This window comes from Aedes aegypti, chromosome 2, assembly GCF_002204515.2.
Source record: "Aedes aegypti strain LVP_AGWG chromosome 2, AaegL5.0 Primary Assembly, whole genome shotgun sequence".
Lineage (NCBI taxonomy): Eukaryota > Metazoa > Arthropoda > Insecta > Diptera > Culicidae > Aedes > Aedes aegypti.
In genome coordinates this window covers 111,799,167-111,820,375 of record NC_035108.1, presented here as the reverse complement: position 1 = coordinate 111,820,375, position 21,209 = coordinate 111,799,167, and the positions used below count along the sequence as shown (strand labels likewise).

General features: G+C 39.3%; 1 protein-coding gene across 4 annotated transcripts in view; it reads left to right on the top strand.

Annotated features, from left to right (window-relative positions):
* Positions 1–9,720: 9,720 nt before the first annotated feature.
* The window catches only part of LOC5576174 (probable chitinase 2), a 35,873-nt gene continuing 24,384 nt past the window's right edge, over positions 9,721–21,209 (top strand). The window contains exons 1-2 of one of the 4 annotated variants that reach the window (XM_001662470.2): positions 9,721–9,818; positions 16,594–16,864. In XM_001662470.2, the coding sequence (XP_001662520.2) occupies positions 16,783–16,864 (82 nt within the window). In that variant the 5' untranslated portion in view covers positions 9,721–9,818; positions 16,594–16,782. Of the gene's footprint in view, positions 9,819–9,864; positions 9,882–9,967; positions 9,987–16,421; positions 16,865–21,209 lie in introns of those variants that run through there. The other 3 variants (XM_021841973.1, XM_021841974.1, XM_021841976.1) reach the window with 3 other exon arrangements.

The following is a 21,209-nucleotide window of genomic DNA, read 5'->3' as shown; positions in this document are numbered from 1 at the left end:
ATTATAAAAATTTCAAAAGCAATTTGAGTTCAATCGACAATATTTAAATATTCAACAATTCCATATGCGAGAGCACTGGAAAACAACCTGAATTTTCAATCACATCCAGTTTTAGTTTGGCCAAATTTTGACGGTTTTTCACGCTCTTCCCTTCGAATGAGCGATTTTCAAGTGACAGTAGGTGACAGGTTCCCTTGACTTCTGGGAGCTCGCAATCTAAGCCAGCTGTCTCCTCTCTCTCAGGCCGGGACCACTAGTTATAGCCTGAGACGAGACTCGCGAAGAAGAAAAAAAGCAACGTCATATGCAGCCCAGATTTCGCTGTCAGATGCAGCCAGTTGATTTTGTGGGCGAATATGTGGAGAGTATTGGAATCATTAATGAAAAAAAAATAACTCAGCGAAATATTCCATTTGATTTGCGCTGACGAAACTAAATCGAAACAAGCAAAACATTTGTTATTGCAATGTTTACTGCGTTTGCGGATGTGAAATTTAACTTGAAAAGGTTTTCTGAACTTGGAACGATGCAATCGCAATTCATCTTTGCCATTGAGTTCATGCAAAAGCTTGAACATCTTGCTCACAAATTTGTGTAAACACAGCATCGAAGAAGAAAATCTTAGCAACCGTAGAAAAAGAAGACCGACTTCGCGAGTCTCGTCTCAGGTTATAGCTTGGTAATAGCAAATTCTGAAATGGACATCTGAAAGTGATACTAAATTGATAGATATAAGAGATAAAAGATCTGAAAATGATATCTAAAAATCACTCCTGGAATACCATTAGCATATCATATTTAGCTTTTGTAAGATCAAACCAACATCAGTGAGCTATTCATTAGATCTGCAAACATCAAATTTTGCTATGGCTTAGAAGTTCCAGGAATGAAATTTAGATTTTATTTTCAGATCTTTCATCTCTTATGTCAATCAAATTAATATCTCGATTCGATTGTCAGAACTTCGCTTCTGCTCGGGAAATATAGGAAGTATTGGTAAAGATATTACAGATTGTGTTCCGACCCATTCTCAGTCCTCTACGAAGATATATGCTCATAAATGAAATAACGTAAATAGAATTTACGCGAATGAAGATTTCAGTGTATTGTTAAGGGGCTAGCAAGTTTTGCGAATTTATTGATTAGTCAGCTAACCTGGCTGTGGAAGTTAAGATTTTTTAATGACCACCTTCGATAGCGAGCTGCCCTTCTAGTGAGGCGTCGAGGCATGTAAGCTTGTGAGCTCGTTAAACAATGCTGGGCGGCTGATCGAATGAATCAGATTTGTCGATCCAGATCATTTAGGAAGGTGCGATGAAATCGATCACTACGCGCTCTGTTGAAACATGACTGCTAGTCATTGACTAGTGTGCATTGCCAGCAAGAAACCGTCCATTAACTACTTATACAGCGGTACAGGGCATGGGAGTCTAACCAGAGCTTGCGCGCCATATATGTGGCATAATTTGCCGTAGGTGGTTTTATAAAGACTGCACGCACTCTTATTTCCCAGAGACAGGTTTTCTCAAGTTAGATTTGTATACGAGAGAAGTTCCTTCAACCGATCCGAATTAATATGCACATTCTGAAAAAAATGAAAGCTTCTACTATGTTAGTGATCCATAGTTTGAAGTAGAATAAAATAAATGAAATGTGGGATAGGATGATTTGTAATAAACTAGCTTAGTAAGAAAAAGACCGAATTGGTTCCAATTCTATTTCCAGTTCAATTGATGATGAAGATCATATTCATCATCAGCTCAAGGATTTTCATTGGCTGTAAGTAGTTGAATTCGTGCATCGATTTCAAGGAGCACAGATTTTTTTGTTGCATATTCATAAAATATTTACGCATGATAAATTTGGTAGAAAATCCTTGGGCTATGCCGACTTCGAAGTTTTATGTTGCACTCAAAACGACTGTTCTACACAACTTCTGTACCCTTTTGCATGAAAGGTTGAACTTCATAAGTATTATTTTTCCTAGTCTTGTCCTCTAAATTATTTTTTTTTTTTACAGTGAGCAAAGTGGAGTCCAAAACGTGAATTGTTAGCTGAGTAACGGGTCCATTTAACACCTATGATATTCCAGGTCCTATAGATAGTTTATTAAGATAAAATTTTTCCAAAAATAACTCACAAATTTCTCCAGGCATATCGGGGGTATTTTTTCCAAAAAAAATCCGACCGGAATCCCCCCAGGCGATTGTTCTGTAGATATTTTTTTGAAGTTTCTCTTTCGGGTAATTTGCATTCTTCTACGAGCTTTTCGGAAACTTGTTGATAAAGCACTATTTGATGGTACCACAATTTCTTCGGAATTTGACCGCCAGGTGGCAATTTTGGGCATGACATTTTTACTTTTGTTTTGCGGATATTTCAGGAGCCTGTCAATTTAGAAAGATTCCGTCTTCGGAAAAGCTATTCAATAACTCAAGGCTAAGATTGTTCGAGCAGGTTGATTTAAAATTTTGCCACTAGTCGGCGCTATTCAGCATGAAACTTTTGTTTTGCAGATACCTCAGCAGCCTGACCACTTATAAAGATGGCGGCTTCGGCAAAGTTGTTCAATAGGTCAAGAACTATCACTATTCGAGATTTTGCCACCAGACAAACTTTTTTGCGGGTATTTCAGGATCCTGACTATTTAGAAAGATGGCATCTTCGGCAAAGTTGTTCCGGAATTCAAGAACTATCATTACTTTGGCATTTGAGCTACTGAACAATTCTGCCGAAGACGCCATCTTTCTTAGTGGTCAGGTCAGGCACCTGAGATATTTGCAAAACTAATGTTTGAAGCTTACTGGCGTCACCTGGTGGCGCAATTTAGAATCAAATAGCTCGGTCAATGATAGCTCTTGACTTATCAAACAACTTTGTCGAGGATACTATCTCTCTTAGTGGTCTGGCTCCTGAGATATTTGCAAAATAAAATTTCATGCGCCGCCGTATCCGTATCTAAATGACCACCACATGTTAGCCCTTGATCTCCTGTCGAAGATGGTTTTTCTATATTTAATCTAGATCGTGAGTTGTTTCATGTTGAAGATGAAAAATCAAGGGTACTATACAAAGTACAACTCGCATTACAAAAATTCGCGCGATTGTATGCCTTCTATTTTTTTTAACTAGCTCCTATAATCTAAGAATTTCTATCAGTTCTCCAATTTCCTTACAGAGATTCAAATAAGAATTTCTTCATGGTTTTCTTTTAAAACTTCTCGAGAATAGTAAAACTTAATTCCTTATGAACCTTTCTTTAAACTTTTTTTTGTCATCCAGGGATTACAGCATATTTTTTTTCCAAGAACGCTTTAAAAATTCAGTTTCTACTTTCTTACTCCTTCCAACAAAACGCTAGAAATGGTTTCAAGAACACTTCCAACGATTTTCTCTAAGAATATCCCTTGCATAAAGTTGATTGCTGTTCTTAGAGATATGCACCGCTAAAATGTCATATTAGTGAACTTGTGCATCGATCCATAGGTCCAGAGTATTCTGCAGATGAATTTGTGGTGTTCTTAGAAGTATCTATATAAATAAAAATAGCATTCCATTTGTCCATTATTGCGGTGTAATGTGCCAAACCCATGCGCGCAAGGTAGATTGAGCTACCATTAATCTGGCAACACGGTTTATGCGTGAATGCTAATAGGGCAGCAACGTATACCTGCCGATAGAGTAAGGTCAAAACAAAAAGAGAATTAGACAGTCATTCTAAAGAAAAAGTGATTTGTGCTCTGATAAAAGTGTATTATTCACACAAACAAAAATCCATGTAAATTTCAGCGTAAAATCATGCACATAGAGGGAATGGCAGATTTCTCGCAAATTTCGTAACTAAGCAGGAAATGTTACAGTGCCAGATCAACTCAAGACGCAAGATCTCTCCGGCAATCCCAGGGTTGGCTAGCTACTGGCTAATCAAGGGCTTTTCGCGAATACTAACACTAACTCCAGAGAACATGTGTTTGCATTTCAGGTGGCAAAAGTCGAATGAGAATCAATTCATGCACATTCAAAATTTGGTTGGTAAATGGCTGGGCATGGCGTACCATTGGTACCTCGCGTACCTGAAGGAATAAAATAGACCCCTCTGTGCGGTCCTTAGCCTCTTGCCCAGCAACTCCTATCCCTACGTCCGCGCAGTACTGGCCGGGGTACGAGTAACCTTAGGGAAGATCGGGTAACCAACCCCCGGTGGGAACTTTGGTCGTATGCTGACAGGGAAGGGGGGGTTTGCTTTTGCTTCTGCAAACCTTGAGCGTCTGTACTCCACGTTAGGAGCGGCTCACAACAGCGTCTGTTTCCCATGTCAGGGGCGGCTGATTATCGTCCGAGTGCCAGAGAAGGACTCTAAGCTGAACTGCGCACCATGGTCCTCCGAACATTTAGGGGGAATGGTGCTCCGAAAATCTGGGGGGTTGGTGTCAGGCCCTGCAAGCCAATCGTAAAAATACACCAGCACAGGAACGTCAACGAGAGAATACGGACCGGAACAATCGGCAAAGACCACAGCGACGGAAATGGACTAGCGATAGGAAACTCGGTACGTGGAACTGCAAATCTCTCAACTTCATCGGAAGCACACGCATACTCTTCGATGTACTGAAGATCTACGGTTTCGGCATCGTAGCGCTACAGGAGGTGGGCTGGACAGGTTCGATGGTGCGAACGTTTAGAGGTAATCATACCATCTACCAGAGCTGCGGCATCACACGTGAGCTGGAAACAGCTTTCATAGTGATGGGTGATATGCAAAGGCGCGTGATCGGGTGGTGGCCGATCAACGAAAAAATATGCAAGTTAAGAATCAAAGGCCGGTTCTTCAACTTCAGCATGATCAAAGTTCATAGCCCACACTCCGGAAGCACTGATGATGACAAGGACGCATTTTACGCGCAGCTCGAACGCGAGTACGACCGCTGCCCAAGCCACGACGTCAAGATCATCATAGGAGATTTGAACGCTCAGGTTGGCCAGGAGGAGGAGTTCAGACCGACGATTGAAAAGTTCAGCGCCCACCGGCTGACGAACGAGAACGGCCTACGACTGATAGATTTTTCCGCCTCCAAGAACATGGCCATTCGCAGCACCTATTTCCAGCACTGCCTCCCGTATCGGTATACCTGGAGATCACTTCAGCAGACAGAATTGCAAATCGACCACGTTTTGATCGAAGGACGGCACTTCTCCGACATAACCGAAGTCAGAACCTATCGTGGCGCTAACATTGACTCCGACCACTACCTGGTAACTGCGCCCAAAACTATCCGTCGTCAATGATGTACGGTACCGACGCCCGCCCCGGTACAATCTCGAGCGGCGGAAACAACTGGATGTCGCCAATGCGTACGCGCAGCATCTTGAGGCAGCGTTGCCGGATGAGGGCGAGCTTGATAGGGCCCCTCTTGAGGACTGCTGGAGGACAGCCAAAGCAGCCATTAACGACGCTGCCGAAAGCATTGTCGGATATGTGGAAGGGAGCTCAAGAAACGATTGGTTCGACGAAGAGTGCCAGGAGGTTTTAGAGGAGAAGAATGCAGCGTGGGCTGCAATGCTGCAGTATAGTACGCGGCAAAATGTGAAACGATACAGACTGAAGCGGAAACAGCAAACCCGCCTATTCCGGGACAAAAAGCGCCGCCTGGTAGAGGTGGAATGCCAAGAGATGGAGTTGTTGTACCGTTATCAAGAAACGCGGAAGTTCTATCAGAAGCTCAACACATCCCGCAAAGGCTTCGTGCCGCGAGCTGAGATGTGCCGGGATAAGGATGGGAGCATCTTGATGGACGGACGCGAGGTGATCGAAAGGTGGAAGCAGCACTACGATGAAGGATGCCATTCAACAGCTCAATAACAACAAGCCCGCTGGCAAGGATGGTATCTGAGCCGAACTCATCAAGATGGGCCCGGACAGGTTGGCCGCTTGTCTGCATTGGCTAAAAGTCAGAATCTGGGAAACGGAACAGCTGTCGGAGGAGTGGAAGCAAGGCGTTATATGCCCTATCTACAAAAAGGGTGACAAACTGGAGTGTGAAAAATATCGTGCAATCACTATCCTAAACGCCGCCTACAAAGTGCTATCCCAGATTCTCTTCCGTCGTCTATCACCTACAGTAAACGAGTTCGTGGGAAGTTATCAAGCAGGTTTCATCGACGGCCACTCGACAACGGACCAGATCTTTTCCGTGCGGCAAATCCTCCAGAAATGCCGTGAGTACCAGGTCCCTACGCTCCATCTGTTCATCGATTTCGAGGCGGCATGCGACAGTATTGACCGTGTAGAGCTATGGAAGATCATGGACGAAAACAGCTTTCCCGGGAAGCTCACAAAATTGATTAGAGCAACGATGGACGGTGTACAAAACTGCGTGAAGATCTCGAGCGAACACTCCAGTTTGTTCGAGTCTCGGCGGGGACTACGACAGGGCGATGGACTTTCGTGCCTGTTGTTCAATATTGCGCTTGAAGGTGTCATGCGGAGAGCCGGACTTAATAGTCGAGGCACAATTTTCACGAGACCCGGCCAATTTGTTTGCTTCGCGGACGACATGGACATTATTGAGAGAAAATTTGAAACGGTGGCAGATTTGTTCACCTCCCTGAAACGCGAAGCAACAAGAGTCGGGCTAATGGTGAATGCGTCGAAAACAAAGTACATGCTGAGCGCGATAGGGCCCGCCCAGGAAGCAGTGTCACGATAGACGGGGATACCTTCGAGGTGGTGGACGAGTTCGTCTACCTTGGATCCTTGTTGACGGCTGACAACAACCTTCGTCGGGAAATATGAGGGCGCATCATCAGTGGAAGTCGTGGGCTCCAGAAGAAACTGTGGTCAAGAAAGATTCACCCCGCACCAAATGCACCATGTACAAAACGCTCATAAGACCGGTAGTCCTCTATGGGCATGAGACGTGGACTATGCTAAAGGAGGACTTGCAAGCTCTTGGGGTTTTCGAACGCCGAGTGCTAAGGACGATCTTCGGCGGCGTGCAAGAGAACGGCGTGTGGCGGCGAAGGATGAACCACGAGCTCGCTCAACTCTACGGCGAACCCAGTATCGTGAAGCTAGCTAAAGCTAGAAGGATACGCTAGGCAGGGCATGTTGCAAGAATGCCGGACAACAACCCTGTAAAGATGGTGTTCGCTACGAATCCGGTCGGAACAAGAAGGCGTGGGGCGCAGCGAGCTAGGTGGATTGACCAGGTGCACCAGGACCTGGAGAACGTGGGTCACAGTCGAGAATGGAGAGAAGCGGCCATGAACCGAGTGAAATGGCGAAATATTGTTGGCGAGGTTTTATCAAGCTAATTGATGTAAAACCAAATAAATAAATAATAACGCTCTTGAGCAGGGCTGGGAATGGTAACTACTGGGCCTGAAATTCTCGAAAATCACGTGGCTCTCTCACTACAGTAGCTAAATATTTGTGAATATCTTTGTAAAATCCCAAAAGCCTATTTTGGGTGCGTGAATTTTCTATATCAGTAATGTTATCATAGGCTGTAAATGCGGGAAATATAACATTTTTCTACAGTAATTTTGGGTTGCCCTTAGCAACGGGTGTTTTGCTACTTTCAAGGCATTTTTCCTACAGCAGCAGCAGCAGCAGGCGTGAGTTTCACTGGCTCCGATGACTGTGATTGGCTTTGCTTGGCTACTGTAGCGTGAATCTCATTACTTTTCTTGGCTCTGATCTTGAGATATGACTAGAAGATTGTTGGTACCAATATTAACCATTTAACGAACATCTTAAGATCGCAATGCGCTTGAATGGTGGTGTCTTCGGCTAGCTATCAGCTAGAAGGCAGGGCTCTTCAGCAACAAATTTTTACCCGCAATTGGGTTGCTTAGCCTTTCTTTCAACAGCATTATTGTTAAAAACAGAGAGACGCACCGTCCTAGCATTGAATGAAGCCAAATTTGAGTTCTTTCGAGTTTACCTAAATATAAGATATTTTAACCACTACGGAGACTTCACAATGATCAACATCGGCACAGGTTCTAAAACTAGAATTTAGGTACCGTAAAACGGGGTAACTTTGATATTTTTTTCGAAGAAAACTGCAATATTTATGCATGCTGTTTCAAAGAATAACAAATTATATTTTTAAAACATGTACTGACATCCTAGCTATCGATTGCAGTTGATAGATTGCCAAAAGATTTATTCTGAATGGATATAATAATTTTCATATCATCGAAAGTTGGTTTTCTGTTTTGGGGTAATTTTGATAATGGAGTATTAATCGAACAAAATTGAATGAATTGCGGAACATGTAAAGGGCGTAGCATACCTCTAGGCGTTTAACGCTATATGGAAATTTCTGACCTAGATTACAAAAATGGTCCCAGCTTGTAAAAATGGTTTTCGCTAAGTGATTTGAGACCGAATTCATGTTCTACTATAACTAGGATATGACTCATTATGACTTTATCAAATATTGATCGTAGAACAGATTGTTTGTAAACGTTGCATAAATGCTAAAATCTTGTAAATTTTTAATATTTGCATATAAATCCTCAAATGCACTTGATTCTTTCGAAAATAGCTCTGACATGAAGTGTCATACTAATACTCTTTACTTTTGCATTCGTTTTTCTTCACTGGTTAACAGAAACTTCGTTATTACGTTCAATATGTTGTGGGTCTCGCACTATCAAAGTTACCTGCATTATCAAAGTTACCCCGTTTTACGGTACTTCAAAATTTATTTGAAATAAATCCATTTTTTTCCAAATGGTGGTCATTTGAAAATTTAATGTTCGTCCCGGACTTTTTAAGGTTAACAAAATGTGTATATTGCTTACATTGTTCATAGCTAACAGTAAACGCACTCCAACTTCCCTTACGCCTGAGAACCATTTCACGCGTACCTACATGCGCCTAGAGCTGAACTCTCTCACTGCATGATTGGTTTGCGCTGCGCGTCGTTCTCTTGAGACCAGTATCTACCTCCCCGTGCAGAGCCTTTCCAAATGTTATATAGGCTTGCTTTTGCCGCTATGGTAGGAACAGTCACAGTGTACAAAATGCTTTCCTCCTATGTACAGTATTGGACAAAACATTTGCAACTTTTTCGATTTTCCATACAAAATGACCAACTTTGGTAAGCTAGATCTCAGTTATTTACCGTCCGATTTGAATGAAATTTTCACAGAACATCAGATATAACTTGAATTTTAACATATATTTTTGAGTGATTTTTCCAATCACGGGTTTATTAATTATAACGGTTTATCTAAAGTGTATTTTTTGACGAAAAATTCAAAACTATTTATCTCAAAATCTGATAGCCCTACACAAAAACTGTCTTCAGCAAACTTGTTCACCTCGTTGAAATCTACAACTTTGCTGAAGATACCATGAAGCTATTCCTTCAATATGTTTAGTTATGTCATTTATAAAAAATCGTCAAAAAATTGACTTTAGTCAAACCATTACTGCTTTTGAACTTGTGATTGGAAAAATCACTCAAAAATATATGTTAAAATTCAAGTTATGTCTGATGTTCTGCAAAAATTTCAATCAAATCGGTCAATAAATAACTGAGATATAGCTTACCAAAGTTGGTCATTTTGTATGGAAAATCGAAAAAGTTGCAAATGTTTTGTCCAATACTGTAGGTAGGTTTATACCATCCATTCCAATGGCTGCACAATGCAAACCGGTTTGCGTGTCGTTCCCACGACGCGTTCCAAACCACGACGCCCCGAAGTGGAAGCCGTTGTTCTTTCAGATTGGTCGATCCACTTTATGAATCAGTTCGTGTTGTGAATTCGATCGGCGCGGATCGTTCCGTCGTGGTATTAAGGTACTAAAGACTCGTTTAGTGACGTGGACATGGTGGACTGTGGACAGTGCAGAAGGATTAATAGTACATATCTGCAAAGTGCACAATTACAGTGTTTGGTGGTGGTCGTTGTGGTTGCCTGCTGAATCTGGGCAGCCAGCGCTGAAACACAAGAAATCCATTCGCGCGGTTGGTGCGCTAATTGGTTTCCGCCTTCCCGCGCGTCTGCTCCACGGCCGTTGCCGCGGTGCTTCGTTCACCGTTTTATCTAAATAAAAATAGTCAATAAATCTTTTTACGCCGGTTTGTTTATGCATATATCCAGTTGACCTACACTTCTGAAGCGAGTTTCAAACAAAACAATAAACGAAATATTTAGTTAGGACCTTTTGAAGGCGTAACCGTCAGAATTTCAAAATCTCACGTCAAGGTGAGCCGAGATTCTGTTGTCACAAACTGTCACTGTGGATCTTGAGCAATGGACTAACATGATATGAGCGCGTAAGGCAGCATCCATTTATTACGTAACGCTAAAATTGAAATTTTTGACCCCCTCCTCCGCCCCCCTTCGTAACGCTTTTTGTATGACAAATTTCAAATTTTTGTATAAGCCGTAACGCTTGAGCCTACTCCCCCCTCCCCCTAGAGCGTTACGTAATTTGTGGATGCCGCCTAATAGGGTAACGACTGTTTATTTCGTTCTTAAACGCTAACAGTTGGTGCCAGTGGCAAAAAGTACAGGCAACAACCTTTCGGACATTCAGTTTCTTTCACTGGCCGCCGAGCCGCCAAATTTCTCAAACTTTCAACACAAGCGCAGAGGAGAATGGTAGTCGGAGAACTGTAAAAACGTATGAAAAACGTAAATTACTTGCAATTAGGAACTGGATCAAAAAAGTAGTGATTAGAAATCAAGTGTAAAGTGAATACATAACTTTTTGTGTTTAGTTCATCTTCCGTTGTGCTTTCTTTGCTTCAGGATTTCGTTTTTACTACCACTGAAGAGCCATCTATTGCCTTTTCAGTTTTGAATATCGCCCTATTGATCAAAATACATTTTTTGTATTCCATAAAAGGTGACAAAAGCGAATGAGAATCAATTCATACATATTCAAAAGTAATATGACGGGAGCACCTTTTATTCTGATTGAATATTAAGTATTGAAATACGCATAGAAAACTTTGGCTTTTTTCCGAGTTTGTCCGAAAAGATCGAAGGTACACAACAAAATAAAACTAGCGATTTTCATCAAGTCTGCCTTGATTGCCGCTGGCAAGCTGGAGTTATCTTGCAGTTTGAAATAAACTCTGTTTCATATTTCATGAGTAGTATCTATGCCTCCCTCCCAGGTCAGAATCATTGATTTTTACTACATTTAACGTTGTATTTCAACACCGAATTGGAATTTCTGCATTTTTCAAATACTGTGTATTTCTTTCACTACTGGACTGCAAAGTGCGGCCTCATAAGTGCGAAAGTGTGCATAAAAATGCGGGATTGCATTGAATCCTGTTGGTGTCTTCAGAGTACTTATTCTTTGATTTACGAAGAATAAGTCCCCCGAAGACACCTACCCGATTTGATGCAATTGTTGTTAGCTGAGTCTCGGTTAAAATCAGGAAACCGAGATTCGCACAGCCGAGCTCGTGAAAAAAATCTTAGTGTGTCGGGATGATCAGTGTTCTCAAAATTTACCTAAGCCTTTAATCTTTATAAGTGTCTCAACTAGGGTTCCAACACCTTTTATTCGCTTTTCTTACTAAGTGGCCAGCCCGCTTAAGTCCATCCAGAAAATAATAACTTACATATTGTATGCATTGATACTAGAAAAGCATAGCACAATTGTAGGATTACATCAAACAAAAAACTTTTTTTTTTTTGTAATTCATGTTGCACTTGCGTTATTTAAGTAGGGTAATTTAAGGCTTCGGTACAATTCGACTATTACTGACAACCAAAATTAAAACGATTAATTCACAGTATTCGTCTATCAAAACACCCAAATAAATATATTCATATGATTCTTTGTACTGCAAGCTTCACACTGATACAAAAAGGTGTTGTAGCCCTGTCCCAATTTTAATACTGAAGGTTTACGTTTAGGCCAGAAACACATTACACAGTTAATTAATTGTCAAGTTCTAGACAATCCAGCCTTATAAATATTGTTTATAAGGTTTTGATGTTTACATGTACACGACGAAATACGAGTCAAATGTACAAATTGAAATTGAAATCAATCGGTCGAGACCAATCTCGTCTGACGACGACCATGCACTAAATTTACTGACCGATAAGTGATCGATAGGTAGCGATAGGCCACGATGCCGATGTACTTTACCTTCAATTTTTATAATGCAGTCATCGAGTTCAATATCTTTGTGATGAAAGCTTCTAAAACATCATCGATTGGGTGAGATGCTTCACAATCCTTGTCTCCAGCATTCGCCCATATCAAATGATAGAATGGATTAATATCTGGATCATTGGAGACTAAAACATATTTTGGAAAATTTGGCTCATTCTGGAGAGCCGTGGTTGAACCTTTTTATAAGTGTGATAAGCGGCTCTGTTTTGCTCAAAACCTATGAGCCAGTACTGATCTAAGTTGTCTCTAGCCGAAGGAACAAATTTCTTCCTCAAAAAACTGTTATAGATATTTGTTTTAATTTTTTTTATCAAATTTTAACAAAAAATAAAGACATGTCAAACATTTAAGACTCAAATGCTCCCAAAACTATCAGCCTGGCAAAATATTTGCTTGTGGCCATGAAAAACACGTTCTCTGAGAACTCCCCCATCCTCTGGTACCACACAAACTAATATTGTCAACAATAAAGTGTGATTTTAGAAGGTAAAAAGTTTACCACTAAAGGATACGATAATCTAACTTTGAGCGGACAATACCTTTAAACTTCTTTGCTTAATAATATTATTTAGGCTAGCAAGAAAAATATGACAATAACTGTCCTAGATAACGAAGTTATGTCAAAATATACTACAGTAATGAGAAATTACATTCACCCACAAAAGCAATGAAATAAACGAAAGTGAATTCTAAATTCAAGTTCAAACAATTTTCGCATTTTCATGGGCCATACTGTACATTTGACACGTATTTCGTCGTGTACATGTAAACTTCAAAACCTTAAACATGTCTAAAACATGTTTACTCAAACTTTAAATGTTTTTGTTGGTTTATGCCAAAGAAACATTTCTTCGGTTTTTGAGATTTTTCTTTTCGAAGGAAGTCGTCGCTATAACCTTTTTGTCATAAGTGACTATCTCAGGGATGGGATTCGATCCCAGGTCCTCGACACGGCGTGAGAGGCGTGTGTTCTAACCCCTACACCAGGTTTGTCCCCTAATATTGCTTATTTTATGGGACAAAAACAGAGAAATAATACGACAAGCCGAATCTGTTACTCTTAACCTCTTTACAGTTCAAATTACACTTCAATACGGTTAACTGAATTACAGCTCTTTGTCGGTGGTATTAGTGTGTATGCTGATATATAGGGTACAGAGCTACTTGGGCACTTCCATGATTCACGTTGGCATGAAGGGTTTTTCTCAACCGAATTGTCTGAAACTTTGCAATAAAATTTAAAATATTTTGGCTCAGTCGCTTAAAAAAAACCCACTGCCAAAGTGAATCAAAAGTGCCAAGAATAGGATCCGGCGCCCTATGTACCAGTGAAATAAAGTTACGTTTCTTATTCTTAACAATTTCTCAACAGTTTTTTTTTTGTGAATTCTACGTTTCACATTTTTTGACGGTAAATTCTATAAAAAGAAGTTTTACTTTCAATATATTGTTTCCATAAATAAGATAAAAAGCTTCCATAGGACGTAAAAATAATGCCGCTGGCTGTATTGTTCAATTCTATATGAATATTTGTCCTTGCTATACGGCTATTGGTACATCGATCCTAGTTGAAAACAATAAATTTCAAAATGATTGTATTGAAATGCATAAGTGCGACAATTAAAGTCATTTTTAAGAGTTACAAGCTATCGTTTTATCATTGCCCATTTTGCCAAAATTTTTAAAAATGTTTATGAAAACTGTGGAAAATATTGTAAATATGAACAGTTACTATAAATCGATTAACTATGGTCACATGGGCTGTCTTCTGTGCTATAGTTTTAAATTATTACATTTTAAGTAACTGCAGACAACTATAATCGTTTTCAAATTATTTTATGCTAGCATTTTTGTACAACGTAATGTAAAGTAAAATAAAAGTTTATGGAAACTCAATTGAAATACAATAAATTTGACTGTTCTGTGCGAAAAATGCATTGAAAGCATCTAATGGCCATTTACAATGGATTACCTGCTTTGCTCTTGTACACAGTTGATTAGCAGAAATTTCCCCGCTTTATTTTGTATGAGGAAAGGCATTTTTTTTTTCGAAAATAGTTCGTTAGATGTATTTCACTATACAAATATTTTTCGCGTTAACTTTTAGCGATTTTTTCGTGCATAGACACTAGCGCATGTTCGTTACTATATGATGAGTAGCGAATCAGGCCATGTATGTAATCCAGTAATTCAATGGTAGCTACCGATAGAACAGATGGTGAATAGTTGAAAAACTACATTTCATCTTATTATTAAACTGTTGGAAAACACGGTATTGTTACAATAAAACCGATTGTATTTTCTAAATATTTGTTAATCAGGGTATAAACAAAACCAATTTTGAATCAAATTTTAATACTTTTAAGTGTACATGTACATGAGAGTACATGATATTTTAAAGTGGAAAACTGCGATGAATCAAATCCAAAATTTATTTTGTTTTGTCCTTATTTTTGTTAAGTTTCAATTTTTTCCTGGGAAAATTGTCGAATTGTACGCAAATAAATGCTATGAATGGGATACTTTACTCTGGATTTACTGGAAGTCAATTTTTTTACCATTTTGAATCCATTATAAATGGTGAATGGTAAGAACATACATGAGGGCATACAAAGTAGAACTCAGAAACTTTACACTACTTTACACCGTGTGAAGTGAACACATTTACATTCATCTCTTAAGCTCATTAGATTTTGTCGGTGTCGAAACCGATGTTTGTCTGTTGTTTATTGCCTAGCTAAATGTTTGCACATTTGGCAAAGCGTGTATTGATTCCGATTAAGCACGTTATCACTTAAAGTCTACGTTTATTGAAATAACACTATTACGCACTTGGAAAATTTCTACGACTTCGGTAATATTTTATCTAAATTAAAACTTGAGCTTACGGAACGCTATGTTTTGCCAAAATTATTTAATACTTTACCAAACTTCGGTAAAGCATTAGAGATTTTCATCAAGATAATTCTTTAATTTATTTCAGTTTCATGGACGTAATTTTAAAATCATATTCGTTGGTAGCACAAAATTTGTTCTTATTCTTTTAATTGGTATTAGGGTGCAGAGCTACTTGGGCACCTCCAAGATTCACTTTGGCATGAGGGGTTTTTCCCGACCAAATGATCTGAAAGTTTACAATAAGATGCACTTCAATACCGCATATTGTAGCCATATATGAGCTCATTAACTTTCAAAAAACCCCATTGCCGAAGTGAATCAAAATTGCCAAGAATAGAATCCGGCTTCCTACGTCCCGGTTAACAATTTCTTTGAATTTCTCCACATTTATCAATGTCGAGCTCTAAAAACGCACATATAGCAAACCGATAGCGATCGTCATCGATTCATAAGGAAATTTAACTATTCGTACCCAGATAACATTTATAGCTGATTGACAGCTTATTTAATTGAAAAGAGGCTGTATAAACAGAGTTTTTGCTGAATAAGCTGTTATTCCGCTACCAATGTTACTTTGTCATCGTGGAATCTTTTTAGAGAAATTTAAATATCAAAATGGGGCGTTTCATCGGGTTCTTCTTTATAGACCTCCGCGATATTACTCGATAAACGAATTGAACGCCGAACAAGTGTTCGTTACTCGCCCTCATAGGAGCAAGCGACAAGATCAAAGGATCAAACTCTACTAAGGCGTTTCGCCACCCGCGATACTATTGTTGCGCACCCACCAAATCGGAACGCGCGTGTGGGACACGCGACGTGTGACTCGTTCCCGACATAACTGTCATAATGACATGTGTGGCGCTGCATTCTTACGATGTTTATGAACACAGCGCACTATTCAAATATTACTCGCGACGCTTGGAGATCGAGACAAAAAGTATTTAAAAAAATGCTTGTCCTTATTTCTGTCGGATCCATAATATTTCACCATGCCACGCGAGCGACGCGCAACACGATTAAGTTGTCGGCCAGGGTAGACGCGTCACGCGAAGCGACGCGAAAATCCTTTAGAGTTTGACATTTCATTATTAATAATTGTTATTCCTTCCCAGGCAATTTTCGCGTGACGCGTCTACCCTGGCCAACACTTATCCCAAGTCCAATTTATTGAATCTCTGTGTACCTTCGATTGTTCTGGTCAACCGCCGCTCTCAAGGGAGTTCTTCTGCACCCTACTTATAAACTTATACTTATATATAAGTATATATACTTATAAACAAACTAACATTGAAAGTTTTGATGACTATTATTTTTTCTCTTATTAACGCTAAATGAAACACCGTGCTGGCTGCAGTTTTGCAGCGCGAAGTCTCTCTCGTTCGCGTAATCTCGGCTCAGCGCGATCTCCTGTGCCTTAGTGGTGTGCGGTTGTTGCATTGCATTGTTGGCATTTCAGGTGCCAATCCCTCGCGAAGGAAGCGACAGCAAAGGAAAAAAAATAAGTGGTGCAATACTTTTACTTTCAGTTGTTCATTGATCGAAAGGTGAAGTGGATTCTATATCGAAGAAGAATCATCGGTAGATAGTGTTGTTGAAACGCGTGTTCGTGGCATTATCAGAGGTGTAGATCGCCGTTCGCTATCAGCTGCAACAACGAGGTCTCCTGAAGAGTGATTGGATTTTCGGATATTGGTGTTCGATAGGAGCTTTCGGCAATGGACCGAAAAAGTTGTTTTATTCTGGTCGCTTTGGTGGTGCTCTGTATCAACTACAATGGGCAAACCGATGCAAGCATAGGTGAGTGAGTGAGTGGGATCCTGTTTAAATATTTAGTCGCCGTTTGAAGTGAGCGCGTATACGCAAACAGATTATAAACGATTTCGCGAAAGGTGATCGAATTCAGCGTTTTGATGAACTGACGGAAGTGGAAACTTTCCAAAAAAAAATATGCGCGTCGAATGAAAGCGGTGACGCTTCGTATTTAAGCAGAGGCCGAGTTCAGTGAAGATGATCCCGTTAATTCGATGACCCGAATTGCCTGTGCTATGTCGGACGTTTAAAGGTTGTCGTAGATATGTTGCATCATTGTAGTAGCCGGATCCTGTTCTCGGCACTTCTAATTCACTTCGGCAGTTATCTTTTTAAGTCATTGTGCTCATATTTGACCACAATATATGTCGTATTGAAGTGTTTCTTATTGCAAAGTTTCGGACAATTCAGACGAAAAAAAAACGAAGCCAAAGTGAATCATGGCAGTGCTCAAGTAGCTCTGCACCCTATTGCATGGGATAGCACCTTCAATAAAGTTACAACCACTATTCTGCCCTCCTACGCCTACTTGTCCCATGTTCTATACAAACCTTATGGACCTTATAAGTCATAAGGTCTTCGGCTAGCGTAGCAGTAAACGCGCAGTTGTTCAGCAATACCAATCTTAGGATCGTGAGTTCGAGTCTTACCGGCCAAGGATTTTTTTTTAAATTTCGGTCAACAAACAGAAGTTTCATTTATATTTTAACTTGTTTTGCATTGCAAGAAAGCTTAAAATAAGAAGATAGCATTTATTTCTTAGCTATTTCTCACGTTTAGTGCCTTTGAACTCGTGATTAGAGGCACAAGTCGGGCACTGTAATGGCTATCTCTGAATTTCAAGATGTTTCATAAAAATAACTCTAACAATGGATGATTGTCATCTTCAAAAGTGTTTAAAGTTTATACTCATGTTCGTCGTATGAATTGTTACGTAATTTGTGTGCGATTCCTATCCAGAATTATTTTTTTCATTTACAAACAGGTTAAATAGGAACATTAGAAAAACCACTAACAAGTCAATGTATTGGTGTATTAAGGCAAATTTATGAAATTCAACCCGATTTCTTGGGGTCAATTTTCTTATGGCGTTTCTATGTATGACGATAGTTCATCAGCTTGAGTGTAATCCCATCCTTCTAATAATCATAATCAAGATTTCAATTTAACTTAAGCCAACACGCTGTATTTGCTGACCGGTAACATGAATAGATGATTTATATGCCATTTACAAATTTAGGGTTGGAAGCAACGGTTTTGGCCAGCCTACACACCTAAATTATTTCACCGGTCTCAACAAAACAAATTGGCAAGAACCTTACAGCCGGTTATCGGTATTTTCCGGTATTCCGAATTCCGGTACTTATTTTACCGAGATTTTGGCAATCAATTTTTTTTTATCGAGATTCGATAAACGTTCACCGAGATCTCGGTAAATGTTATACCGAAATTCGGCAATTACCGAGATATCATCTGTTGGGTTCTCGACGAATCCGGTCACCGAGGTCGATTTCCGAATTTAAGTGTGTAAGGGAGAATATTTCTATTAAATATATAGAAAGCTCAATATGTAATGCAAATGCATCAAATGAGCTTGCAATCCATTCCCCCAGTGTATAAGGATGCCCTACTTTCAGTAGGTTTCTCGCAGACAGCGGACGCAATAAAAGTCAAATACCGTAATCTGGGGTAACATTGATCATCTATTTAATATTTCTTTTGAAAATGGATATGTTGTCAGTTTTATAATTTTAAAACAAGTACTACCACCCATACCTCGTGACTATATACTGTATTTTGTTTTTTGAGAGATTTAAGCATGTTTGAAAAATGTTTTGAGCGACTTTTTGATTTAGTTGATATGGGGTAACATTGATCATCTATGTAAACAACGTTCGGTAATCGTTACTTAGTTAAATCATGGCCCCTGAAGCCGAATATGAAGGCCAAATGCTTACAAGTCATTTACTTTTTGGGTTATTTTAAAATTAAAAACATCTCGAACCACAGAATACGCCTAAAGGTAGGCAGTTGCCTAAGAGAATTCTGCATTCTCAACAGTAATTCGGTAATATTGCCTCAATGAGCATACTTATGAAAGTTTTGACAACGGAATCGTTTTCGGCGATGCCCTTTTTAGAGAGAACCGTATTTTCCTTGTTCATATATCTTGCAGAACTTATGTGAGACATGAATCTTGGGTAGCGCCATCCTTAACCATTGAAATCGTTATTTCAAAAAGTTGACAAATTTTCCGCATAACGCATTTTTTGCAAAAATCTTCACTTTCATTAGCTTATGAATATGAGAAAGAGAAGCCACCATTCATGATTTGGAAATATTTGGAAATATCCGTACCCCGGATTACGGTACATAAGAATGGGCGTATATTAGTAAACTAAATAATGGTAAGAGCAAGACTGAAATGCATAATTACCTACAGTTGAGTCAAAATTATGCCGTCAAGAAGCATTGATACCAAGTAGAGTGTCCATTTTGCTTGTCCCGGGATTCGGCACAAGATTGAGACATGTCCCGGGAAATCCCGGGATTCCGGGATTACAACTAGACAAAAATATATTTTTACTTGTTTATTAGTTCAGTCTTTTTGTTTAATAATTAATTACCTTTTTATTCCATCTCATTTATTATGCATTTCAATTTTATCAGAGGCGCGTCCCCGTTCGAAACCATGGGTAGGACAAACGTTGAGAAATTTTTGTGCACTGTGAAGCTAAGAAAAAAATTAACCCTTTGGATTCCTAAACAGGAAATTGAAAGTAACTTTATTCAAGAGGTTCAAACGGAAAAAGTGCCAGTCGTTATCACAAGACTAAAAAGTTTTCTGTCTTTACAGGGCTGGTAGTGACCAAACAGGAAGCAAGAAAACAAAATAAAGCAAAACCTAATAGGAGCCACGCAATAAAAGCTTGGAGAAAAACCATAGAAATGGAATTTCTCCAAAGATTTGTTTTTTAAATCATAAAAATTCCTCCAGAAATTGTTTGATAAATTTTTCAAGAAAACCCTAATTCCCCAAAGATTTTATCCAGTGATTCATCCAAAAATTTCCTTGAGACATCCTTCAAGATTTCTGGTCAGAACATCTTCTAAAATAAAATCAATAACTTCTCCAGAAACGCCTCCAGGAGTTTCCAGGGGCTTCCTATGAAATTATCTTTCAGGATTTATATAAGATTTCACCTAGAAATGTATCTGAAGATACCTTCAGAAATTGCTCCAGAGTTTTTTTCTAAGATTTCTACAGAAATTTCTCCACTAATTCTATGAGATTTTCTAAAGTAAGCCTTGAGATTTTTTTTATCAGGAATTCTTGCATGAATGTCTCCAGGAAAATGCCAAGATTTTTGTTATTGAATAATAACTCTGTGATAAAACCTGTGTAAAAAGTAGTCATCTTTAATGAACAAGGACCTCTGGAAGAACTCCTAGACTTTCGAGGAAGTTTCAGAAGATTTCAGAGATAATCGATTTGCTGAGACAATCGAAAAAAAAATCAATCGAATCTCGGGTTAGCGTTTCGTAGTATTTAAAATGGGAAAATAGCCGAGCAGTGAATCGAAGATTTATTTCTGCTTTGATTGCTTATTAGACAAGTTTTGAGCGACGACCTCAATATTCCGTTCACAAAAACTAATCCTGTTCCAAAACTTGCAAAACGCTGTAAGAAAATCTGTTTGGTCTTTGCCCAAAAATATGAATTTTGGAATGACTAATCTTCACATATTGTCTTCCGTGACTAAAACAAGTTTAAGCTGGATGGACCAAGATGGATTCAGTAGCCGTTTTCGATATAAGACGTGAAATGTAATGATCTGGGTTGTATTCAGCATATTGGAAAAACTCCGTTTCTACTAAAAAATAAACTCGGAATTGTATTGCGAAATTTCCATCGCTAGAATAGGTTCTCATATCGTTTGATTAGGAAAAAAATGATCTTCCAGCAAGACAATGCCTCCTGCCATGTTTCAAAGAACACCAAACAGTTCCTCGAAGAGTGAAACATTTTTGTATTGGAGTGGTCTATCTATAGCATGGATCGAAAGACTTACGACACTGCTGGCCTGCTGAGGAAGGCGATTGAACTCGAGTGGTACAAACTCGATCCGAACACACTGAAATTATATACCGTTTTGTCTCAAATTCCAAACAGACTCATATTCCGAACACTCGGTTTTTGTATGACGATGTGGTTGAAATGTTTCGCTGAAATATGTCATCAAATTACCAGGAAATGGCAGCCAATTACAATTCAATTTAATTATCTTCTAATCTATTTTATACCTCGGGTGTAGTGATGACTCTCTATTTC